At 39.4% G+C, this 26,516-nt stretch overlaps 2 protein-coding genes across 6 annotated transcripts in view; one reads left to right on the top strand and one right to left on the bottom strand.

Moving 5' to 3' along the window:
• LOC102687179 (cohesin subunit SA-2) overlaps positions 1-14,115 on the top strand; it is a 38,176-nt gene extending 24,061 nt beyond the window's left edge. For all 4 annotated transcript variants that reach the window (XM_069179092.1, XM_069179094.1, XM_069179095.1 and 1 more), the window contains 9 exons: positions 1,205-1,297; positions 2,423-2,597; positions 6,006-6,145; positions 8,687-8,788; positions 9,724-9,878; positions 10,561-10,689; positions 11,191-11,396; positions 12,055-12,166; positions 12,353-14,115. In XM_069179092.1, coding sequence (XP_069035193.1) covers positions 1,205-1,297; positions 2,423-2,597; positions 6,006-6,145; positions 8,687-8,788; positions 9,724-9,878; positions 10,561-10,689; positions 11,191-11,396; positions 12,055-12,166; positions 12,353-12,488 — 1,248 coding nt within the window. In that variant the 3' untranslated portion in view covers positions 12,489-14,115. The remainder of the gene's footprint in view (positions 1-1,204; positions 1,298-2,422; positions 2,598-6,005; positions 6,146-8,686; positions 8,789-9,723; positions 9,879-10,560; positions 10,690-11,190; positions 11,397-12,054; positions 12,167-12,352) is intronic.
• Positions 14,116-14,161: 46 nt separating this feature from the next.
• ppp2r3b (protein phosphatase 2, regulatory subunit B'', beta) overlaps positions 14,162-26,516 on the bottom strand; it is a 39,254-nt gene continuing 26,899 nt past the window's right edge. For both annotated transcript variants that reach the window (XM_006638894.3, XM_015363441.2), the window contains 11 exons: positions 25,110-25,213; positions 24,687-24,789; positions 23,247-23,321; positions 20,593-20,679; positions 19,265-19,421; positions 18,454-18,502; positions 18,174-18,263; positions 17,646-17,821; positions 16,827-16,945; positions 16,633-16,739; positions 14,162-15,593 (listed from right to left, as the gene is read on the bottom strand). In XM_006638894.3, coding sequence (XP_006638957.2) covers positions 15,449-15,593; positions 16,633-16,739; positions 16,827-16,945; positions 17,646-17,821; positions 18,174-18,263; positions 18,454-18,502; positions 19,265-19,421; positions 20,593-20,679; positions 23,247-23,321; positions 24,687-24,789; positions 25,110-25,213 — 1,212 coding nt within the window. In that variant the 3' untranslated portion in view covers positions 14,162-15,448. The remainder of the gene's footprint in view (positions 15,594-16,632; positions 16,740-16,826; positions 16,946-17,645; positions 17,822-18,173; positions 18,264-18,453; positions 18,503-19,264; positions 19,422-20,592; positions 20,680-23,246; positions 23,322-24,686; positions 24,790-25,109; positions 25,214-26,516) is intronic.

The raw sequence follows: 26,516 nt of genomic DNA on the forward strand, positions 1-26,516 counted from the left end.
GTACTCTGAAAGTTATAGATTGAATTTTATAAATAACTAGCATTTGGATAGCCATGCACTGAACATCTTAATATGCTGTTCTTATTATTAAATCTGAGTCTCTGGAAGAACCTAATGGTATTTTTCTGTATGTTCATTGACCTTTTGACGTATCTTAAATCAAATATTGATGGCTATTATGAACGCTACAAAAAAGCATTTAATTTTTATGCAAGAGAAGAGAGTGGATGGCAGTTTGTGTCTGGGACTTTTTCATCAATAATTGACAATATGGACAGTAATTTCAGTCAGCAGCAATGAATATGTTGTAATCTGCAATTCTAATTCCACTGGCATTTGACTTTAGTGGTAAGGCGATTTCAAATGAAAAGAAACATTCAGCAGAAAACAGGGATTAAAATGAGTCATGTTGATGAAATTAGAGGATGGGGTCGCACAATTATTGGAATACCTAAAATTGCAGGAAGTTCTGCGTCCCCAGCAAAATTTTATATCATAATTTGAAAAGAAATTTACATTATGAAGAATATCAGTGAAGACCTAAATGGTTCTTTATGAAACAAATAAAGCTACTGGTTTTTAAGTTTGCATTAAATTGGCCAGGCTTTGATGTTTTTTTTAAGATTAAAAACACAGTTATGCCAGCTGTATGGATTTAATTTCTATTTATTTAACACTAATCCACTTTATTTTGTTTATCATTATGTTCATAAATACATAACTTACTGCACAGAATTTGTCTGACGGCAGTTTCCTTCAGAACGACCTTTTTGCTCCAGACAGAACTCCGTCCCACCTCTGGCCCGAGATGAGTTTCTCTCAGTTTGAAACTCGCCAGTATGAAGTAGGACAGTCAAGATATGTAAGGTCTTAACACAGACCTCACTTACCTCAGTTGTATACTTGATTTCCATCAGCTTACTGTATGTGATGATAAACCACTTGTGATAAACCAAAAGCTGGAGAAAACCAACAGAAACATATAAACATATAAAGTCACTCAAGCATGTTACTGTCAGTCGTGAATGGTAATTTGATCAAAGTGACGCCAAAAACATATTCTGTGTACTTTATCCAGATTCTATATACTTCATGTTTCTGAAAACGCTGGCATAGAGTGATAAGTCTCTTTCAATGCTCAGTTTGTGATGTGAGTGCTTGTAACAATTCCAATTTTAAACCATTTGTGTGTTCTTGCTTGAAGGAGAGTGCGCTTGCCCAAAGAAGTCAGTTACGAAATTTTTGTGAGAAATGTCATCGCTGCCTGTCCCACGCTCACCCTGCTGTAAAGGAACAGGTTGGTTAGTGCATGGTATTTTAGTTGGATTTTTATCACTAAGCAAAGAAGGAACAATTCCAAAATGTTAAAGGCTTTTCATTTTCTTAGAGACGTATCAAAGCTAGTGAGTGCCCATTTCCTTTCTAAATTTAATTTCCTGCAGAGAAATTGTGGACTGTCTTGTGTCCCTTTTCTTATTGTATTCGTACTGTTTCTGTTGAACAAATATATCTTGTGTTGCACTGAGGTCTAAGAGTTTGAGAAAGCCAACTTTGTACAGAACATACATGTTTCTAAAAACATTTAGTTGTAATTATAATGTTTTGCTCTTTGGAATAAGTTAAAAAGCTAGAGTTTTCTTACAAATACTTGTTGTTTTCCCATGCAGCACTGTTTTTACAATACTGGGGTATTGACTTTATTGCTGAGGCAATCCAAACTGAACCAAATTATGGTCTACTGTATGTCTCATAAGGCATGTTCCATCACAGTATATGGGTGATTCATTTCTTGAGTTACAAAATCAAACCTGAACATCTGAACTGCCTTCAGAGACTTTTGCAGTGATTGACCTCCCTGCACTGATTGATATGACATTGATACAGCTTCAGATTGCTATTTTCGTACTGGTCTGTTACTATGATGTGGTGAAAAACACTTCATGAACATGGATCTGTGTGTTCTGGGTTTATCTAGGAAATGAATCATAGCCTGTTAAATGTGAACTTGAATAATAAACTATGTAATTCAGAAGATGGACAAGCATAACAAGCTTTTAGTATAAGGAATTATTGAAATAACGGGCATCCAGTCATGTTTTTGTCCCTTATAAGCTGGTGTCTTTCTGCAAAAAATGTGACTCTGTTCGGGTGTGTACAAACATTTCGTGGATTACTTTGCTGAATACCTAAGATTAACACACATTTGAAAAGACCTGACATTTCTGACATTTGGAAAAGTTTGTAGAACTGGGAATTTGAGCTGCCTTTTCTGGGTGTCTTTTGCACCGTTCCCGGCAGAAGCATCCATTTGCCACGGATTTAAACCGCTGGACACACGTCTGATCTGAAGTTATCATTGCCGTATTTAATTGCTTTATGAGAGATTGCTTTATTGATTGCATCTGGTTTGACCTCTCCTCAGGCCTTCCTGTCCCTCTGCGATGTTCTGACGGCTCACAGCTATCAGCTTCACTCTGTGGAACAAGGGGCTGTCAGCCCCCTTCTCTACACCCCTGACCCCAAGCTCCAGAAGGCACTGCTGTCCTTCATACAAGAGCGTGTGTTCACCGGCCTGGAGCAGGACAGCCAGAGCAGAGGTGAGCCTTCCTGAAGATGCCTAGTGGGCTCGGACACTCTTTCATCCTGTACTTCAGGCAAGGGGGGACGGAACAGGAGGAACGCGTGCTTTGACGACATGTACAGATCTCGCATTAGAAAAGGAGACGTGCGCCGAATGGAAGTGAGGAACTCTTCAGGCACCCATCGGAGTAGTAGACAATACAGTGCTAGAGTTTAAATGGAACTTCTCAAAAACACTGCAGTAGCTAACTTAATCTGTGAATAGGTGTAACTCCTGAGTGTAAACTATAATGTGAATACCATACATAGTTTCACTGTACCAAGAGAAAGTTACTGTACCTTTGACAGGCCACCATAATGAAGAACTAGTGTAGCATAGATTTAGTGAAGGGCACTGCTGTATTACAAAGCACATGGTGAAAGTTCTTTTACTTTGCCATCTACCATTAGATTTTATACCTAAAAGTTTGATTTCAGGGTGCCACATAATTAGTGGCTTCAGTGATACCTTTAGTTTCTTGCTGGTGAATGTGTTTTGTCTTCTGTTAAATATTATTGAAATTTGAATGTGTTTAAAGTGAGCATGTTATAATTTAAGTACAGAATGATGATAAACAGGATACCATCATAAATAGCATGCTCAGAAAGTAATTAGAACACATGTATGTTCCTGTGTGATTTCTTAGAGTACCTTCAAGTACAGAGTAGCTCTCAGCCCGTTTATATTTCAGATACTGTAAACAATGACAGCCAGCAGATGGCAGTCTTAAAGTGTGAATGGGGTTTCCAGTTAGACACCATTCAAATCGGGGCCTTTACACTGAACCATACAGCTGGGGTTTCTCAAGCAGTGACTTTCATGGATTTCTGATGAGCGTGCAGATAAGCAATCCTTTCTCTTCCTGCTGTATAAATGAAAGCCTTCCTTAAATAATGGATATATTCCATTGTACAGCGGAGAGGCAACCACTGGGAGCTGTGGTGAAGACTTTGGACGTGTAAGAGGACAGTTGTGGGGTCCTGCTGTTGTATTGTGAACAAGTGACTACCTAGATCGCTTCAGTAAAATTCCCAGCTGCATAGATGGGTGCATGTGTAAAGCTTTTTTTGGAATAAAGTGACAGCTAAAAAGATTTTGAAATAATATCTGTGCCCATGATGTCAGTATCATATTATGAGAGGCTGTCCACTGCAAACCGTGCCCAGTGCGTTAGGCCAAGCTCTCAGATGTGGGCATGTTTCTGTCTGCTTTCTGTCTGGTTGGTATTTTGCCACAGTTCAAGAATTCTGAGGCTGCTTGTTAAAGTCTAGCAGGGCAACATGTGTCCAGAGGTCCAGATGTGCCTGTGATTCCCAAGCAGAAGTGTGCAGGTGGTTCACCTGGCAGGCACCTGCAGCTGAATGATGTGCTGCACCTGTCCTTCAGCTGGTACCAGGTTCCTGCGTGGCACTGAATTATTGTCCGCCTGTGTGGAAACAACAGGGGTCATCGAACCACCCCAAAGAATAATAAAGAACCTCTTTATTATTCTGAATTAGTGGGTATAGGAGAGAGATGAAAATAAAATCTGACGCAGCTTTCAACTGAGTCGATTTTGCTGTCTGGGCAGAAAGCAGGAGAAGCCAGGTTGGAGGATGGTGCAGAGGAGTATCAAGCATTTGGCCCGGCGACAGAGGTGCAGGCACCAGCGAGTTAAATCTAATGATTCATAAGGACGGATACAAACAACAGGAGGGCATTCAGCTCATCCAGCTGGTTTGGTGGTTAGTTGTAGTAGATAATTGATCTCAGGATCACATCCAGCCATTTCTTCAACCAGTATTGGCTTTATCAGCTGGGGTGGGTAGTTTGTTTCAAACCCCAGAAGTTGCTCCTGTTTTCAGTTTTAAATATAACAACAATTTGTACTCAAGCCATCTATGGCCCTGTGTACTGTTTGAGCACATTGCATTTGTTCTTTCATTGATCAGTACTTCTAAAGGACCTCTTCTTTGTAGGTACTGTAGGTTACTTTTTTAATCTGGCCTAAACACTGATAATCAGGAAAGCCTTCTTTGATAAAAGTCTCATCATGATGTTACACAAAGTTAGAAGTTGCATAAGAAGCACAGCCAAGTACTCTCAGCTATGGTAAAACATAGTGCAAACTGTGAGACAGCATGGGGGAATTAAAGTAAATGTTTGCAGATAAAGTTTAGCCTTCATCTTCAACTCACAATGTAACCTGCATTGCAGCCATATAATTTGGCATTTTATTTCCTATAATTTTTAGAGGGAGTCGTCAGTCTTCCACCATGGGGTAGTCTCCATCCCTCTGACAGCATATTGATCTAAGGAAGCCCTTAGCTGTTAAAAACATTATATTTCAACATTTTGTCATGTGGAGGTATCCATCACTTTAGATAAAGCACTCATGGGCTTGAAATCTTATTATGACAAACTGATCAATATGGGCAAGGTGCTGCCATGCTCCAGTATGTGAGGATTCGTAATGAAATAGGGAATAGACATCCCAGGGGGGTTGGCAGTGTAGGACTGGGTAGGTGTGGGACAGGCAAAGTGTTTTGTTGAACTCTGCTGGACAGTGACGCGAAATAGAGGATCTTAACTGCCACTTTGCCAAATCTGGATTAGGGCTGCTATAGTGCAGAGGTCTGTAGATTGGAGGAATCCACTTTGTAATCCAGTTTGTAAATTGGATGGGTTTGCCTAGATGAGCTCGCTGTGGAGTAACTGTGCATTCTGCTGAGTGTGAACTCAATGCACTGTGTGCCTTTTTGAGTGCCTGACAATCTGTTTGCACATTGAGGTTTTTGAGGAAAGCTGCATGACTCATTTTACCCAGTGTATATTTTGTGGTGCACTGCTGTTTACAGTGTGTCCACTGCAGGGATCTTGTGCATGCTGATGAGCTGCGGTTACAGCACAACAATTAGCAGCGCGACATAAATGATGAGGCCAGACATTCGGTGTGCTTTTCATCTGTGTGCGTCTAATTCTACCACTAGGCCATCCATACAGCGTATATCTGTTCTGCAGGGCTTTTCAGGTGTTTTAAGAAAAGGAATTAAATGTGGTATTGTACCACCGGTGTGAAAGAGTAATAAAACTACAATCCACAGATTGTACAATTTTCAGATTTTTGCGGGAACAAGGTAACCGTTTATTAATTTTGGAGACGTTACAACTTGGCTGTGTAGGGGTGACAGGGGAAATGCAGTCATTAAAAAAAATCTAAGTGTTTAGGGCTATAGACTTTATGAAAAACATTATTAACTTCAACTCATCTTCAACTTCAAAAAGTTATTGCATTATCTCCTGATGTGAGGTTAAGGCAGTTGGGTGTAATAACGAAACCGTATTACAGATTCTGTGCTGCAAAATGTGAGCGTTTCTTTCGTACTCTTCCCACCCCCCTTCACAGCCAGCGAGAGCGAGGCAGGAGTCGGTAAACTGGATGAGCTGCACAGGAGGAGGGGCCTGCTGGCCGCCTATTGCAAACTGATCGTGCACAGCGTGCTGGAGATGAGCGCGGCGGCGGAGATATTCCAGCAGTACATGAAGGTAACCCCCTCCCTGCCACAGCGCGGCGGCAGCAGGGAGGAACGACAGCGGCGCAGAGAGATGGAGCCGCAGAGTAGTGACATGTCTGTTCATATCGTCTAGGCACAGAGTGGCTGTGGGTTCCTTTCCACCTGAGCCCTTCAGAAACTAGTTGAAATTAATTCATTGCACTTGGGGGAGAAGTAATTCCTTTTTCTCAAGAAGTTGGGAAATGTAGAGGCCTATAAAACCTGCTGGACAGCAGCCCTTTAGGACTGAAATTGGGCAGCCCTGCATTACAGGAAGTGTGGCTAAAGGGTTTGTATCGGATAATTAAGGGGAATGTTTTCAGGAAAAAAAACTATGTAAAACAAATCCTTGCTATAATATACAGCCTTGGAGATGCTGCAAGTGTGTCTGTACCCGAAGGGGCAGGGTGGTGTTGCAGGCAGTGGTTAATGACCTTTGAGCAGAAGGTTCTGTGCCCACATACTGGGTGGGCAGCTGCTTTTGTACCCTGGGAAAAGTGCTTCATCTCGCAGAGGCATTGCCGTGCACAGGTCATCGTTGTACTGTGGGTGAGAATTTCTCCTCAGCTGTTTAAGTAAGGGCTGAATTAACTACCAAGTGGGGGAGTTGGCCATAATGGCCTCCTCTCATTTGTAACCCTTCTTATTTTCATTTTTAAATGGTTTAGGGCAGCACACAGAAAAGCAGTGTTTGTTCAGAGCTCATATTAATGTGCCAGGGGTATGTACTGTATGTACTTGTTCACATTTGAGCAGTCCAGTTTACAGAAGACATAATGCCCAGGGTATTATAAATGTTAGGGAAAATTGTACAAAACTCATAACTCTGATTTATTTTGCCTGTTTCTCTCTATATGACTTTGTTTTTTTTTATTTTCCAGCATTGTACATTCATTTGCTAGGGGGAAAAAAAAATGCTCATGGTATTGCACTGTAAAAATATGTTTGGGGACCAACAAAGCTTGTTATTATGATTGCTGGTCAGATACATTTCCTACATGTGACCGGCATTAACAAGTCAACTGACTTTCAGCAGTATTGAAAGAAAACGAATTTGTGACTGAACCTCCATTCTACAAAAGGGAACTTTGTTTTCTGTATTCAGAAAGAGCCGCCCGTGTGCTGGGCATTCTGGGCAGTGACTCCTTAAGGTCTGTAGTTGTTCAGAAAGAGAGGGAGCAGGGGAGCATTGACAGGCTGGGGAGCAAAATAACTCCACCTGGGCTCCATGGCTATTACTACGCAGATCAACCCTGACCTTGAGGTGCAAAAACCATCAGAGGAAAAGGCGCTTAGATCTTAACTGCAGCTGTCTTCCAAGGGCTGACTGAACAGCTGGGACAAGAGGATTTGCTGTGACTGCTGTTTTATCAGGGCTTTCGATAAAACATTTCTTGATTCTGACGTGTGCTGTGGCTATCTGATTTAAATCAGATGTGCTTTTTCTGATTAAGCAGGTTTTTTTTCCTGCCCAATCCAGTTGAAACTGGTGGCTTGCACTGTAAATCCTTCTGACCTGTTACATAAAACGTAATCATAATCGGACGAACGTCTTCTCCACTGTGCTGAGGAAATTTGTCCAGCAGGTTGTGTGACCTTGGCACTGAAGCATGTGGCAGCATCCAGCATGCGCCTAACGGACTCCTTCTTGCTGTATTTCCTCTGTGATGTTTGAATTAATTTCATAGCATTGAGTTCTGCTTTGTTAAAATAGAGAGGGGGGAGTTTTTACCAGTAACCTTAGAATTAATCTGGCTAATTTGTGTTTTTTACTTTTAAGAGTCAACTTATCTTTGTTAATACTAGAGACAAGATCATGTTAAATTTCATGGTCCTGACTTTGTAGCAGAAATGTCGAAAGGAATTATTATAGTTTATATTGCCAGGTTATTATATATTACTGTATATATAGTTCATATAAGGGGGAGGAGTCTGTTTTCACTTCCTGATCTTCTCCTGTGTTAATTTTGTAACTGTGAACCTAGAACTGATAAACACAAATGGCTTTTCTAAATGGGGTGACTTTAGCCCCAGAAAAGGCAATTCTAGTGTTTTTTTAAAAAAAGACCCCAGCCGTTATTAGGAAAAGGCCAGCCAATGATCTCCATCTTCATCTCTGTGCTGGCTGTGTTTTTAGCTTGATTGTGATTGTAATTGTTCACTGCAGATGTATTGCCATTATACTGTCTTTCCAGCAAACCTCTGCTTGGTCTGTACATGTTAGCAAGCAGCTGGAGCTCAGATCCAAGAGGCAAAATGATTTTCTAATCTTTGCATTTATCCAAAATATCCTCTACATTTCCCTCTCAGAAATCTAGATAAAATCTAGATCTAGGAAGCCTGGGGGGCTCTCTAGAATTATTGTTCTTGTGGTTTTCATTTTTTAATTTGAACAAAAACAGGCTGTTTATCGTTCTGGACCTCTCCCAATCGTTTAAAATGCTGAACGAATGTATGTAGATGCACGAAGAATAAGCTTGTGATTATGTTTTTTATTATCATCATCATCAGTGTCTGTCTGGTCTTTCTGTAGTATTACAATGACTTTGGAGACATCATTAAGGAGACTCTGAGCAGGACCAGGCAGATGGACAAGATTGAGAGTGCAAGGACCCTTGTCCTCTGCCTGCAGCAGGTATGTAGAATACAAGGGCAGGACCTGCCCATAGACACATATCTGACATCTGCTAAGCCTCTCCCATTGTCTGGCTCTGTGAAGATGTGTGCCAAATGTTTCAGGGCCCTACCCCTGATCTCCCAGCGAGCCTTGCAGGCTGTCATCACTTCACTAGATCATTGAGATGTCACAGCTCTCAGCATCTGATGGAACATTCCATTACTACAGCTCTTTACTAGTTCTCTCTGCTGGCCATGAGAAAGAGAGCTGAAACACTTCCAGACCTCCGCGGTATTGAAGCATTATCTTCAGCGCCTGCTTTTTAATCTTCATTTTTAAGTTCTCTTTTTTCCCCGAGCCCTCTTGTCCTTGTGAACCCTTCTTCTGGTGGGCCTCCCATCATGCTCCGCTCTGTTGTGTTGAACCACTCGATGGTTTAACTCATTATTGGCTTCAACCATTGACTGCTCTTGTGAATTAAAAAATTAACCCAATCGCAGGTAATAACCACAGCTGCTCGAGTGATTGGTAAAGGGTCTGTGCTGAAAGGCTTTGTCTTGGAAGGGTTCTTTTGTGATTCTCTGATGCGTAGCTCGATAAACCCGGGTCGCACCCAGGGTGGTAGTGTTCTGTACAAAGAATGGAGTCCCTGAGGCTGAATAAAGTTTGTATATTGAAGACCGCTGACAAACAGAAAGGTTAAAGTGAAATTGTTTAAAAACATTGATCAATACATCTGGAAGTTAAACAGAAACTGGGGAAGGTTTGGGTGTACGTTTCGATTGAAAAGTGTGAATAATGTTTTTAGTGATACAAAGTGTTTCATTGAATTAAAATTTCTGCAGCTAGCAACTGCCAAATAAGACGTTTAGTTTTAATGTGAATTTTCTCTACGTAAATGTCTGCCGCTGGGACCGTTCAGTTTTTAAAGAAGCCGTTTGTGCTTTCTGCAGCTGTTCCTCAGGCTAAAGCAGGAGCAGGAGAGCGGCACCGTGTGCAGTTCGTCCATTCAGACATTCAGCAGCATCAAGGAACTGGCCCGGCGCTTCTCCCTGACTTTTGGATGGGACCAGATCAAATCCAGGGAATCTCTGGCCCTGATCCACAGGCAAGCTCTTGGGAGATGGCATGGGGTGGTTTTGGAAAATGTGTTTCGCAGCTAATCTTTGTCCCAAAAATATCTTTGTGAGATTTTGGCCTTTTCATTTACCCTATAAAAATATACAGATTTTAATTTCTGTCTGAACAGCTGGGGATTGTCCCTGCTGTTATTCACCATGCCGGGATGTGAAGGGGACCTGTGGATTAAAAGGATTTTGGTGCGATTTTCAAGCTGGTACAATGCGGCTGAGTTGTCATGAGCTAGAAAACCTAATCTCCGTGTCACTGTTTCTCGTGCTGCTCTATATGCTCACAAAATGAAAAGCTTTAGGATTTTCCAATATATTGTTTTCAAACGGCCAAAGGCTTCAGCCAGCCCAGTCCGGATCAAGAAAAGCCCCCAAAACAGATCATTTCAGAACTGTCTTAGGGGGGTGTGAGCTTTTATGCAGCTGTCTTGCAAATGGCGCGTACTGTTTCTGGGCTCCATTGCTTTATTTGGAGTTCTGTTGATTTATAGTGCATTGTACTGATAGCGGCTGAGGCCTGATATCAGGTTTGTTTTCGTAAGAGTTGGGGGGAATGATTTAAAGGCCTCATGTGGGAAGGGTCTTAATGGCTGTGCAAACCCCACAGGTTGTCTGTATAATATGCTCCTGCTCAGTTTGAGTTTGCCCTTTTGTTCGCAGGGATGGTATAGAGTTCGTCTTCGGGGGATTCGTGCAGGGAGGGGAGAAGCACACTCCGCCCTACATCTCATACCTTACCATCCTCAGCGAGTTCTCCAGCCGGCTGCTGAAGCCTGATAAAAAAACGGTGTAAGTCTGCTAGCCTCTCTGACACGAGGAAGGGGGGACTAGAAGTACTTAAAGATAAAGAGTCGCCAGTCTGTGTCTGTGTGTGGGGGACATTTCTGAACTCCCCCTCCAAACAGCACAAGCAACAGAGCTCACCACTTTGTGTGCGCTGGTTTGTGCCCGAGTTGTGTCCGAGGTGCTTTCATTCAAGATATTGCACCTTCTTTTTTGGGGGGCTCAGAGGACCCTCGTCACCGTTGAAGGGGAGCTCACACCTCAAAAAATGAAGGCGCTGTATCTCGGGAACAATAGCAGCACAAACACTACTTTCGGTGGCACAAATGACCACAGACAAGTGTGGTAAGTTCCATTCCATGGAGCTGGATTTCCAAGGCTTGGAGCATTAAAAACGGGAGCCTTCCCTACAGCAGATGACACAGGATTGTTGGGTTTGTCTTGAAGGCCAGCTTCAGTTTGAAAACACTTATCTTGCCCTTAAGTGATTTGTCGTTTCCCCCCCAGGTACAGTTACTTGCAGAGGTATGCAGGCGAGCAGACCGTCAATAACAGAGAGGACTGCTGGCTCCCCCTGATTTACTACAGGGCCTCTCTGCTGGCCACCACCGAGGGAGAGGACTCCTGCTCCTACATCAGCACAGACACCTTCAGGCAGCCCTCCACAGCAGTCTGCTCCAGGCCGCCATCGCTGAGGCAGGCTCCCTCTGACGGTACGCTCACTCCCAGGGGCACTGATAGAGCCAACCCAGCGGCCATCCTCGGAACAAACTCAGGAAGTGCACTAGGTGCTTCTTTACTTAAAGGGTTATAGAACAAGCAAACCAGCCATGCTGCTGAAGCCCATACTCTGACTCCTTCACGATACCTGGATCAATTAACTACTATTTGATGGGCTAAGATGATTCTTGTGCCTTTTCTTTTGATCACTCTAGTGTTTCACTGCTGAAACTGAAACAAAACTGAAAAGAGAGAGGAACTTGCTGTTCTCTTGTGCAATTATAATCTGCTACTTCTCTTTCTCCTCTGCTACCTGGTGAAGAAACTGATTTACAACAGTGTCGCAGAATGCAGGATGTTTACCACACTTGTTAAAAAAAAGGAACAACAGCCTAATATGACAAAATTAAAAAACTTGAGATCTGCTGATACAAGGACCACCTTTTCATTAGCAACACCAATGTAACACTGAAATCAATGTGATAAACTCACTCCTTTGTTATTAAACTGGAATTAAAATGTGTCCTATTGTTTCCTATATCCAAGGGTGGAGTTTCCTGAGAAAGCAATGATATTTTTAAATAGAGTTGCAAAACATTAGTTACACTTGTGGTCAAGTAACTTATTTTTGCTGCTTTCTTACAATTTCAGGAGACTTGCACAGCAACTCCTGGCTCGCCTGCAAAACCCCTGATCTAAAGGCTCCACCACAGCTGACCGCTGCAGTTATTAAAGGGAGAAAACCTCTCAAATCTAGTGAAAGGTGAGAAACACTCTTGCCAGGTATAGAAAAGTAAAATAAAGTGTGGGAACTAATTTTATACCAACTAGCAATTGCCATGGAGTTCAATTTCAGATTGATTTCCACTCTTATTGCTACATTTTCAACTTCTAGCACAGTATTTAAGCCTATTTTCTAGAATAAAAGCTGCGGCTTATTTTTCTCCAGCCAAGATGACAAGAAAGAAATGGAAGGAACTTCCAAGATCCCTCAGCTGCAAGACACGGCTTTAAAGTCCAGGGACCAGCATGATCTTACGAGTGAGGATGTGGACGTCGATTCGGTTGATATTGAGCTAACGTGAGCCTTTCGGCGCAGCCCTGCGATTGCTGGGCTCTGCAGTTCCTCTCACAAACTTGTTGATGGAGGGGGTAGGTGGCTTCACGAAGGAGAACAGTGGCTTGTGCTTGTTTTAGTGGAAGTGCCCTCATTCCTCCTGCATTGAGGTACTGTATTATCAATACTGTAAATTACAGCACTTTCTATGAACCTCCTTAGGTGTTTTCTGACAGGTATTTATTTTTCTGGTGTGTTTCCACCAAATTTACTCAGATTTATCCCAAGCAGTGTTTATGGTTCAATGGCAGTGCAAGCTCATCAGATCTTTTTTCTTTCTGACTCCTACTGCCCTCCAGGATGAGTGCTTCAAATTTTCTTTTAAAAGAAAGATATGGGGTTCAGGAGCATGCAAATCCATCTAAAGAAGAAACAGTGTCATTTTCAGAGTTTCCTAAACAGTACAGAATTAGTTATTTCTGTAAGGCCAATGTCTAGGCTACCCTTGTTTGAATGCAGAAGGACAGAAAAACAGACCTCAAGAGCTTGAGAATGATAGTGTGGCTATATAAATATGTATGCAAGTGGCTCATACTGTATCTTCAGAAACTGTCAGTTAAGGGTCTCATCGAGATGGCGACTGTTCAGCTGGAATGAAAAGTGGCCAACCCTGGTCCTTCAGCCTAGGAATTGGGCATCACTGATTACTGAATGCATTTTAACTAGTTGTTTTCGTAAACAGGTTTCATTTATTTTATTTTTTTTCCCTACACCTATGTTTTAGATTTAGGTGTATGTCAGGAACAAAGGGAAACTCTTAAATTCTACCTAAACCTCATTTCCCTTTCTTTGCTCCTAAAAGTTCCTTAGTATTTTTTGCCACTGGATTCCTAGACACAAAACAGTTTTAGCAGTACTTATTACAGAATTTCTTTTTGACAGAGGAGAATAAAAGACACCCAAGTATATGCCTGTTTCAGGTTACCTGCAATTTAAATATTGTATCAGTACCAATAAGATAAATAGTGTTAAGGTGTGTTTTCAATGTTCATGGTTTGTCTATACATTCTATTTTCCCCTTGTAGTTGCAGGAGTTCCTGTCTATACATTCTTGAGCACTTTGACAATGCTGTAAGAGGGCCAAGTGGTAGCAGGGGTGGTACAGAACATTTGTGTGGTGTCGAGTCTACATTTGTTTGTCTTGAGTGGGTAGGGGCGAGAGTTTTGTTTTGCTAAAAGCACACGCCAATTTCCACAGGTAATTCTTGACCTTGAACTGTTTCATTTGCGTGGGGCGTGTTTTTTTATTGCTATGGCTTCTTTCTGGGAAGTTCCTGGAATAAATTCTGGACCCCCCCCCCCTTTATAATTTGACTGTTATAAATGTAAGAACTAATTTACAGCTCATTTTTCATCACAGCAACTCCTTTTGTAAGTAGTTACATTATTTCTTATTGTTAGATGTTTTGTGTTCACTGAAGTAGCACCCACCTCAGAAAAAAGGTTTTCTACTCTTTTGAAATGCATACTGATGATTTAAACCCATGGCATTGTGTAACATTCAATTGGATAGTGTACATTAAGACAACAGATCTTTTGTACGTCTTCCATTATTTTCATTGCCTTGCTTCAATAAAAAAAAAGAATGATCTACAGCATGTAATTTGCTTGTAAAATGGGTACAACCGAAAAACAAGAAAATACATTCTGAGGTATACTTTATTTAAAATAATTTCAACAAAATAATATACAAATTTTAAAATTGGTTTCTTATTCTTCAATAAAAGTACATTATGAAATGACCCCAGTACTTTTACAGATAGCCATCAACAATGGAACATAATTTGTGTACACTTAGAAACCCTGTTTTTACACAGCAAGCACAAAATAACATTTACAGCTTATAATTTATAACCTCTCCAAAGTCAAAATAAAAGTATTAAACAGTAAAAAAAAAATAACTTGAAACTTGCAGATAAATACAGTATATATTACAAGGCACGGGAATTTCATAAAGACTAATGCATAGATGTAAAAATGCAGGTTTATAGGCACCAGGATAAGAAAACGTATTTTGAAATTCGTAGTATGTTTAATATCTCTGGAATGTTGCATTAGCCAATCCTAAGAAATTACAAATGTATTGCTCTTACAGTTAGTGCACATTCAGTAATTCAAGTGTTTTTCAGTGTCTAAGCTTTTTAAGTTCCAGTGCAGCGAACTAAGATTTCTTCAAGCAAGAAACTGAATTGGTTCACAGGTATATTCTGTGCACGTGCCAGTCGCTCTCGAATGATTTCATAATAAATATTAGAAGCATTCTTATTTACAAATAACACAACACTCAAAACTAATGGCCAGTCACAATTAGCCAAATAAATAAACTACTGAAAGAACAGTGACAACGCTTTATATTAAGGTTTTCCTTGTAATATTTTACTAATGATTTATACAAATTGATAAAATGTCCTGAAGTATTAATAAAGCATTACATTATTTAAATTTAAAAATGGGATCTTATGTAGGTGTTGTGCTTTGTCAAATGGAGAAGCCATTGGAAAGTATTACATCTTTGTAATGACAATGTTTTATGAATACTTTAGAATTTCTTTATAAACCATATATAAACATATAAATCAAAATATGTATAATATCTTTAATAATAAAGTGTTACTAGAAAACTTTAGGTGTACATTTAATATTTAGCTTGCTACATCATAAACAGCATTTCTTAGGTGTGATTTTGTTTTAACTTCTGCAAAGAGATTTCCTGATAATGTATAAAAATGAAAATATTCTTAATGGATGAGTGACAGCTTTTGGCTTCTCCAGGTCTGTGTTTCCTGTTCCCATGGTTAAGTGCGAATAACCTAAAGCTACAACCTAATCTATGAAACATTTATAGGCTTCATTAACATTCATTCTTTATACAGTTTTTGCAGCACAGCTGCACACAGCCAGCAATGTAGGACATGTATGCACCAGCTGTCATTCAAAGTCGTCTTCATATTCGTATTCCTCCAGGTCTAGGTTGGAGTGCGGGCTCGGTATTTGGAAGAAGTGTCTCTTGTCTGTTCGTAGATTTAGCTCGTGTGAGATCTGACAGTCTATTGGATCAATGGCATGTTCATATCTAACAGGACAAACAAAAATCAAGTGATGTTTTACCATTCAAACAGAAAAACTCAATTCGATCTCATATTTCCCTTTCAAGAGGATATATTTTTTTTAAAGCAAAATGGAAATATCCCAGTTTTATTCCTTTAAAAATGGAATGGAAATAATTCCTGCAAACTGCTCTAAATCAATAAATCCTTAGGATTGTAATAAGAGGTACAGCATACTCAGTTGCCTGTACTGCTAAGTCTCTGGAACCCAGACTGGAGAACTCAAATCCCACATGAGCTGCTGCTGCTGTTGTACTTTAAGAAGTACTTCATTGGACTGCTTCACTATATACTTTGCTATATAAATGGCTCATCCAGTTCATAACTTCTCAACTGACTTTTTTGCATTTATATCAGATATGATACTATTTCTTGCACTCCAACTTAGTTCTATTCACCTATAAAATATTTCTGTGTAACTAAGGCTTCAGGGTTATCTCTTTTGTGATCAGTATTTCAGTGCATGCAAATTTAGATTTCAATCATTGACCACTGTGAACGTGTGGGTCAGGAAGTCCAGTTTTAAACAGAAATGATAGAGAGTCAGCCGAGGAGAACAAGACAGACTTGAGAACCTCAGCCACCCCAGAAAAGTGTCATCACAGAAACGCTAGCGAGCACCTGCGCCAAAACCCTTAGTGGACACCAGAGTAGCTCACTCTTACCTTTCAGTTTCAATACTCCAGTGATGCAGCCATTAAAAGTTACTGGAGTCCCTAAAATGTTCATTAGATGCCTGTTAATAGGGCTAACTCACCTATTGCCACTTTCTCCTATTCCAGAGGGTTTGAGAGCTATCGGTGGCTATAGGCAACAGAAAAAGCCAACCTTCCATTAACACAAAATTAAAGGTTTAAAGCACAGATACTTTCTGACACTGTTCTAGTGAAAAGATTATGTGCTAATATTTTTATAGTGTAATTGCAGTCTTCCTGGGGGAAACTGGGTATGGTGATGGAATTACACTCGGTATGACAAACTTCTAGACGCTTTTAAGTATCTTACCCGTCATTAAACTGCTCGTTGGCTGCCTCCTCGGCTACCAAGCTGTCGTACTCCTCTGCAGCGTACTTCTCCCAGTCGGAGACATCCTGCACCTCACCCTCTCCATCCTAGGACGCAAGAGACGGGGTTATCGCAGAGCTTTAGGAAGACCGCTTTCCAATGGGATCATGTTTAATCGGATTTGCCAACCTTACCCTGATAACCGAAAACGGATCCTTTTGCTCGTGGTCCAGGTACTTCTCGATATTGAAAAAAGTATCAAAAAACAGGTGTGACAACTTGCACTTCTTCAGATCATGAAGAGTGATCTTTCCTGTGAAGGAACAAGAGTTTGGACATACATTTGGTAGGGTTTCTACAGTAGCTTCTAGAACAGAAAGGGTGTCTATGTGAGCAGAAAGAACTGACAATTTCCACCTCGCATAATTTAACTGATTTACAATGATGATTTTGTTACTCGCACCACAGAAGACACCACAAAGAACATGACACTAGACAAAGCTGCCTATATGAGCACTAGAACAATTATATGTTCAGCTGCTGATCTCAATGAAAAGATTTTTGTTGTAACTACCAGAAATATAATTTTCCCTATTCTCACACTGACAAAATATTTTTAGTCTCTACAATAATGTATTTCTTAGTTGTATAATGGAATTTTTTTCAAAGCCTGTTAAGCAAGTGTTACACTAGCTACAAAAAACACCGCAAGCAAATGTAACAAATCCAGTTTCTTCACATCACTAAGAAGAGGAAAAAGAGATGACAAGAGTCCTAAATAAACAGCCTTCCCTGCTGTTCTCTCAGAAACAGAGAACAAAAGACAAAAATAACCTGTGGCTACTAAAATGTATTTTTGTGTTTCTTAATGTTTGAATTTTGAATGCATCGTGTTTCTTAAAACAAGCAGCCATGCAGGATCAGATAAGTCTAAACACTGGTTCTGACATCACTACACATGATACTCTGTTCACTTGATACCTAGTAAAACCTTTGAGCTTGAGGCTACATACCTTCAGTTTTGGGTTTGACAAGGTCCAGCATTTGGCAGAGACAGTCTTCAAAAGGCAGGGGTTCAATGGCCATGTTCTCTAGTCTCTGACACTGTTCCTCATAAAAGTATTCCAGCTCATACATAGAGAGCACTCCGTCCCCATCAAGATCCATGCAGCGGAACCAGTACTCTATGCTGGAAAACAAACATCTCTGCATAAATGAAAACACTTCCCTAGTCCCTTTTACTGATTAAATAGTTTGTTGTCACTTCATTGCCCTCAGCTATCTTAGAATCAAGTGCACACTGCTGGATTTATCTGGTTTTGAGAAGGCAGGCATCATTCCTCCACTTACAACAGCTTTAAGCAGTGGATAAGTTCAGTGGAAGTCTATGCAAATGACTGTGAAGTGGGAAGAGAATACTTAAAAGAGACATTACACTTTCCAGAGATAATCACTACAAGCGCTCTTGGTGCAGCAAAGCGAAAAGCTGAATCACTGGTTTGAGCAAGGTTGACCTAAAATAGTCAGCTTTCCCAAGTCACCTGGTTGGTGTCTTCTTGTCCTCTTCAGAAATCAGAAACCATACAAAATCTGCATAGCTCATTCTTCCTTCCTTATGTGCTCTTTTGCCCCTACAAAAGAAACTAGTTCAGGAAAAAACACAAAAATACCCAAGGCATCTTTCACATCAGGCAGACAATTTAATAACTGTAGAGCCCTATTCTTCTTTAATAACTAGAGGCAAAGTACTCATTTCTATCCAGGAGTCATGCACAAATATTTCTTCCTTATTTAAAAAGAACAAGAAATAAAAACGTTTACCTGGTAACAGCTCCTGAGAATATCCTTTCAATCATTTTATGGGAGATTGCTTGAAGAAAAAAAAAATACACAACTTGTGAGGATCCAGTATGGAACTTATAATACTTATAAAATATCTGAACTTAGATGAAACACCAATGCTTTGTGTATTCTTGCTGACAGTAATATGGTTTTGATAAGGCATAAGAAAAGAGGATGATAATGTCCTTGCACTAAGGTTTATTTATTTGAATGTGTATTCAAAGTAATACCATACAATAGTTACAGAGGAGGCCATTCAGCCCATCTATTCTATCTGATAGTTACTACTGAGTCAAGGATCTCATCCTGTCTTTTCCTGAAAGAAGCTTGTTCAAACACCCACAACACTTCAGGTAAAGAAGTGCCTCCTATTGTCAGTTTTAAAAGCTCTACCATGTAGTTTTCACTTTTGTCCTCTTCTTTGTATTTCACTGTCCATTCTATACCAATTTGGTGATTTAAGCCATTCAATAGAAAAAGCTCTGTGACACTTATGTAAAGCCTGAAAACAATATGATTAAATGCGATTTAGTATTACTAATTAATACAGTTTTGAGGTCTTGTAAATCTTTCATTTCCCCTCTTTTCATAAAGGAACACAACATGAAAAATTCAGCTACCCATAGCAAAATGTACAGAATGACTGCAACAGCAAGTGTTAATGAAACACCTCTGACAAAGAAGCCTGTAAGAAACATTGCTGAAAATTTTACATTAAAGGAGGTGGATATTCTATTATGATTATTCTGCCGGGTTACACATTTGGTATCAAGAAGAAATAAAACAATACCGTGATCATTGTGTCGAGCTAGGTCTTTCTGATCAATGTAGAGATCGTGGTCTGCGTCAAGTTCCCAGAATTTACAATAAATGACGTAGAAATGTTCATAGGAGAAATACTCAGTGAGCTGGTTGACATCTTCCTCATCCTCTAATAATGCCACATTCTGTTGACAAACCACCAGGAATACGTTCAAAAATATCTTCCAGCAAAAAGCATGTGCTACCCACCATGTAAAACCCCCCAAACTACATCATATCAATCATCACACCTGTAGCCCACCGCTGACTGCAAACACCCTTCATACAGTCGACAATACATCCATAAAATAAATGCACACATTACACCTTGGACAACTGTGAGCATGTCTCTGTCATCACACAGTGCTGTTAGTGCAGAAACTCACCGACACATTGCCACAGTACCTGTATATGTGGGGTCCATTTGATTTTGGCTTTAATACAGGCTTTTAAAAATGTGACTCCTGCCTTTCCCTCTATTTGACTTCGTTTTTTTGCTTTTGTTCCCTCCTTTTCTTAGGGAACAGTGCTATTACAAATACTGTACTGCATGATCAAATATACATGCATGACTACTGTTCAACAGGAACAACATTTTTGCAGCAGCAGCACCAACAACTTGATTTTGCTAATGGCCTTCAATTCCTGTGGCACTGTATGAACCTTTTAACATAAAAAATGTGGGCGGTGTGGTGGCTCTGTGGCTAGGGATCTGTGCCTGTGGCTGGAAAGTTGCCAGGTCGCATCCCACGGCTCACAGAGGAATCCTTCTCTGTTGGGCCCCTGAGCAAGGCCCTTAACCTCAACTGCTCCAGGGGTGCTGTATAAATGGCTGACCCTGCGCTCTGACCCCAAGCTTCTCTCCCTGTCTGTGTGTCTCATGGAGAGCAAGTTAGGGTATCCGAAAAAGACAAATTCCTAATGCAAGAATTTGTATATGGCTAATAAAGTGATCTTATAACGGACATTTGAAAAGAACATTCATAAGCGCATTCATTTTACATTTTATTCATTTTAAAATCTAAACACAAAATAAATTAAAATGTTATCATGAAACGTTTAGAATTACCCTCTGTTATAGTTTATAATGTATTGCTCCAACAAATTCACCATCCATAATTATAGTTTTATCATTTCTACCTAGGTCTAGCTGCTGTTACAACTTTTCACATTGTAAAAAACGTATTGGACAATTGTACACTCCCGAGTGTTGTTTTGCTCTGGAGGCTTGCAAACTGTATATATATCATAAGACTTTTAGCCCCAAAGCTTAGTTTCTTAAGTTTTACCTACCTAACATACAAAAATGTTACTAACCTGCAGAAAACTGCTTTTCCTAAGTTCTGAGCATGTTATTTTGCCCGTCCATGATCTGTTTACATTGTAATATATCCGCTGAATAACCTGAAAGAAATGCAATAGGAAGAGTTTTCAAGCTGTGATTAAGATAAAAAACTTGACTAGTCTATGTACTATTGATCAAGTTCCGATTGAGCCAAGTCAGCTTTATATTAATGTTAAGTTCATTTTTTCTTACTGGATTATACAAGCACATATATTCTAAAGTATAAATATTATATATACTAAACACCCTATTAAGTGTAAGAGTGATTTATAATACATATTTCTTTATTCAAGAAACGCTGCAGTTTTGCCCCAGCCAGAAGTGAAAGAAAACTGTACACATTAAAATAACTTTATTCAAAAATACTTAGAAGTAAATGCAAATGATAAAAACCTTATAGAGTGACAAAACATTTTTGATAACACACTTGCAAGTTTGACATGTAAGCTGCACTTCGCTAGACACTCACAAACCTGAACAAGTCTCTCCTACTTCCAAGAACTCTTAAGAGGCCAGAGCCTCTTCTACTGCGCAGGAAGGACAGGTCATTAAAGACCGACTTAAATTCATCAGTTTTAAAAACCAGATATGCTTACATCACACGGAACACTTTTATGGGAAGGTAAATGTCATCAAAATGAAATGTAATCAAAAATCTAGTCGTGATTAAAATATTTACTTTAAAATGTGTGTACATCATCAGCAAAATGTGACATCACTGGAATGGGCTCAATGCATTTGCAAGGCACTGGATATCAATACAGGCAGCACTTGTTTCCAACAGGAACACTGCAAATGCTTCTAAAATAAGGACACTCTTGTCCTGGTTGCTTGTAAGTGGGAATTTGAAGGTGAAACCCAACCCCCGCTGGTGCGCGCCCATCTGTACGCACGTGCGACTTGGGAGAGCTCGTGCAAAAGGGCACGCAGCACGTCGCATGCTCCCAGCTATTTTCCACCAGGGGTGAGCTTATCTGCTGGTGCTTTAAAGAATAGCCATTTCCTGTGGAGTTGCCCCCGTGGAGCAGAATCCAAAGTATGCCATCCTGAATTGGACAAGAACGGAACCAGAACCTGGATCTGCTCTGTTTACCAGCACAAACGATCTACAAAAGGGGTTTTCCAAAAAACATTCCGGACAAACCAATGACCATTGATGCAACTGAAGTAATAGTAATAATAGAAACACAGAAGATAACCATTACAACACCAAATAATAACTGACAAAAATCATCCTTAATATACTCATGAAACATCCAACTTCATGTAATAATCATGAACACACTCATTAATAAGATACAGTGATACTGTGAATGAAAGGTCCCAGTTTCTGTTTCTCAGTCTTCTGGTGCTGTACTTGTATTCCCAACTCGGTGGAAAGGAGAAAAACAACTGATAGGGTCGTGCTAAACAGTCGGCATTTGTACAGCTTCTAAATCAACATACTGCCTTCAAAATCTGTAGCAGACTAAAAGGCCAAAACTAAATATAATTAATCAATACTTTCACTCTGGCATACCAGTGGCCAGTTAAAAAGCTTGAGTTAGTAATACAAGTTGAGGTCCTTCAGTTACTGTGCCTTCGGATCACTAAACTAATTACAGAGAAGCCATTAGAGCAGCTGAAAGATCAGCTGCCTGCTTCAGCTCAGTGTTTGTGTAGTCACAGGAAGTTGCTGTAATTCATCCATTGTGACACACAGAGCAACCAGAAATTTGTATTTCTGTACTCGCCCTCTTCATTCTTGGGGGAATAAAAGACTACTAAGAAAAAAGTGGTAAGGTAAATCAAGAAGCATTTTGTTACTTTAACACAAAGCACCAACTAATATTACTCAGTATATAATAAATTAACCCCTTTAAATGACCATTTCTACTTTTTTAAACTAGAGGGAAGAAATATTTTGAGATATGAAACAGATTTTTTTTGTCAAGTTGACTTTTGTATTGCTGCCTTGAGACAATAAAAGTAAAAACTTCCCACCTTAAAAAGACCTACAACCTACAACCTACACCACCGATTCCCCATCCTGGTGCTGGGGGACCCCCGAGTCTGTCGGTTTTCAGTCTAGATTACCTCTTAAATCACTCATGGTTATTTATGACGTTTATTGATCTGCTTGCTTGTTGAGCTGTTTTTAATGTTCAGACCTTGGTCTCTGAATAAACTGTATGACAATACCCTATTTCAAAACGCTGTTTTCAACACATCCAGCATGCAGCAGGTTATTCAGTGTCTCACCCACTTGCATCTGAGATTTTGCCATTTCAACCGTGACTACACAGCACCTAATTTATGATCAGTTCCAAACAAAATTTGGAAAGACAGTGTATCAATAACTTACAAATCACTTGCACTCCTCTCCTTTGAGGGAAAACCTCAATAAGGTGAGAGCTAATTACAGTCAACATTTCATTTCTGTGCCTAAAATGATAAAGGAGGAAGAAACAAGGAAAACAAAAATGTAAATATAGTGACCCTGCGATTAGACTACAATAAAACCTGGAAGGGTAAGGGAACTGTAAGGCAAAAAAAGTATCCTTGGTATTAAGGAAAGGGTTGGACTTCAGTGTCTTTACATTAGTTCCAGACCATAGCCGATACAGCCACAAAGAACTCAACTTACTGTGGTAATGTAGCGAGAGTGAAAGTCTGAGGCCTCCCTTAGAAATGTGAGACCAGTGTGTGTGTTGACCACGTCCTGAAAAACAAGAATATTTTATTGCTCTTGTTCTTGTATTAGATGAGATCCTGAAACATATGGAAGAGATGTTTTTTTTTATATTCACCATATGCAGGATGCCAACTAGAACTAAAAAAAAAAATAAAGTCACAGCAGTACTGAAAGAAGTCTTTATAAGGGAGACTACATTAGTCTCTCAACTGAAATGAGTTACTTGGATAAGATTAAGGAATCCAGGTTTGAAATAAATTAAGACTACTAGGTAAATCAGATCTCCTAAAGGGCCTAAAGAGTGGGACTACTGCAAATTGTGTCAGGAGGAACCTATTTTTCATGCATCATTTCTAAAGGAAACCTTTTATGTGGCAGACAATTTTTTTAATATGGAGGGGTAATGAGAGTCAAGCCACAGATTTTTTTTCAAGTCAAATTTCCATGTGCTTGCATATGTGGAAATAAAATTAAACAGTTTTATCTGCAGATGAACACAATGCTCCTTGACCCTTCCCTTGTGAAATTAAATAATAGAAAAATACATAAATCACTCTCCTTATGAATCCACAGGGGAAGTCAAATCTACTCCAAAGCAATACTTATTTCATTCATCAAAACAGTCAGATCAATTGCCAAAACCACACAATACAAATTAAATACAGGATGCCAAAATGCATCTCTTCACTAAACTCAAACACCCCAAGCTTGGGCGATTCTGCTGCCTTGAATACAAATTGCAACTCTCTTGGCTTAACAGGAGCTGCTAAGTGAAAAGGCAAACGCAGCGTATACTGACCACAGTAAACATGCATCGAGAACTCACAATGTCAAATTACATTCTATTGTTTCAATTTAATCATAACGATTAAACATAAATCATGTGACAGATTTTGTTCACCATAACCCCTCTTTGCCCTCAAGTATGCAACTTGGTCTTGTTCACAAAAATATTTTATCGACACGTTCCGAAAGGGGAAAACAGACCTGAAAGAAATTACATTGAGTCTTCTCCACAAATGAACGATTGTGCAAATTACAATTAACTTACTATGTTTTATGGGAATCTTTCAAAGTAGTTTGTGTAGAAAACATGTTGAAATATATTTTTTAGATGACATTTATCCCTGATTGGAGCATGTGACCTACAACAAGGCACCCAAAACTTAAAGTGAAAAGCAAACATAAAAATGAATTCGAGACTGGGGCTGTAAAAATGCATTGTTCTGCTATTTATTTAAGTCAGTCGCTTTTGATCTGTTTCACGTTCTAAATGGTTTTGTGGTAGACTGTGAAGTTTCATCCTACTTTCCTTTCTCAGGATAATCATGTGCCAATCACTATATTTGCACATTACGTGTGTTTTGCAGAAAAATATTCAGAACACAACACCTGAAGGAATGGAATCAAGTCTTCTTGTTCAATGTAATTACAGCTCGGCTTGGCCAAAAGGTGAACAAATTTAGATGCGTCATCATGGCAGGTCTGTAAGGTTCTGAAAAACAATAAATGAGTAAATGGCTTCTCCTTGATGAAGGAATACCAGCATTTAAAACTTGTTTCACAAATGAACAAAACTGCATGTTTATTTTAACACCACCCTGAGAAGGAAACAATTTAAATTTAAAATGTTGTTCTTTAGATTGAAAGGTATCTGTTAAACAGCTATATAAATACATATATAGTATCTTCTAACTAATACAATTTGAAAAACAATATGTTAATTTTATAATGAAGCATTAGCATATGTAATTTTATAGTTGTTGTAAAATAATATAGACAGTCTATCTCACAGACAAGGTACCATAGTCTTACTTTCTCCACATTGCAACAAATTTGTGAACGGATACGAATCCTGTTCTGTCCCCACCAGCAGCACAGAACAATGGCATTTTCCAGTAGAGTGGACATTCACAAGCCTGGGAAGACAAAAAAATACTTTAACAAGAACTGGGATAAGTTCAAGGATTTAAAGCTTTTAAAATCATTTTCAATTCTTCCATCTTATATAGTCTTATACAGTTACATACATAAAGTTCCCTGGATGGGCTGTCTAACTTTGGTGTAGTATTTCACCTTAAATCTTTATATTTTGAAATATTTTCAAATATTAGCCTGTGGAAAAGTGCACAGTGTTAAATATCTCTAATGAAAAGCATATAAACTTTTGGACATACACATTCCACCTAGCATGCACTTTATTCAAGTGTTTACTAGTGCATTTTGAATGCTGAGAACAAATATCAAAGAGCTTTCAAAGTGACCAAGGTAAAAGCGGTTTCTCTGTAGCTACTAGACAAACTACAAAAAGGCCAAGATAACAATTTGTGATTAACTTACCCTTTACCTGCGATCAAGCAAACAAACAGGATCTCTCTGAAATGCATGCAGCTTTAATATTTCAAAAGAAAACCTACAATGGCAACACAATGTACTTGTCTTTTTGTTGGCTGCTGAGCATCAAAAACGTGTTAAGTTGCTAAAATGTATCACCTAGACATTAACATCAAAGTCATTGACAAAGTCACTGTGAAATGCAAACTAGAGACACAAGTGGAGACTTTGTGAAATTACATTTAGAAACAAAAACAGGGGGCACGTCTGCACACAAAGGGTTGTGGGAGTATGGAACAATGTGGTACAGTATGGCTAAACATGTTTTTGAAGTCAATACTTGGGTGTCTCTCAAGAAACAATTGGGTGAGATCTTTGGATTAATTAGCTCTTGACCAAATGAGACTGGCCAAATGGCCTCTTCTCTTAAAATTTGGTGTGAGTGGTAATTGCAGTCCAAACTGTTTTCTGGAAACTGTAAACGTCATATAAAAGAAAATAAATCACATCCTTTGAAATATTGTGAGAAAGTATATTATGCTCTGAAATGCCTGCTTAAACGCACTGTACTTTTGGGAACCAACTAAATAAAAAAGTTGCCAAAATGAATGTTTAAATGCCTGGAAGCTCCATGGAGGATAATGTCCAGTTTGCCAGTTAACACATGAGTGAGCTGCTGCCTGTGAAGGGAGCACTAATTTGATGTTTTGGTAAACAGACTGAGCTGAAAGCTTATTATACACTTAGAAGAGACAGTGAGCTTAATTAAGATTCAATAACAACAACAACAACAACAATAATAATAATAATAATAATAATAATAATGAAGGTTCTAACTGGCAAATTCAGGTTCTCAGCATTTGGCTTCTGTGCTTCATTTATAGACTG

Source organism: Lepisosteus oculatus, chromosome 15, assembly GCF_040954835.1.
Source record: "Lepisosteus oculatus isolate fLepOcu1 chromosome 15, fLepOcu1.hap2, whole genome shotgun sequence".
NCBI classification, from domain to species: Eukaryota; Metazoa; Chordata; class Actinopteri; order Semionotiformes; family Lepisosteidae; genus Lepisosteus; species Lepisosteus oculatus.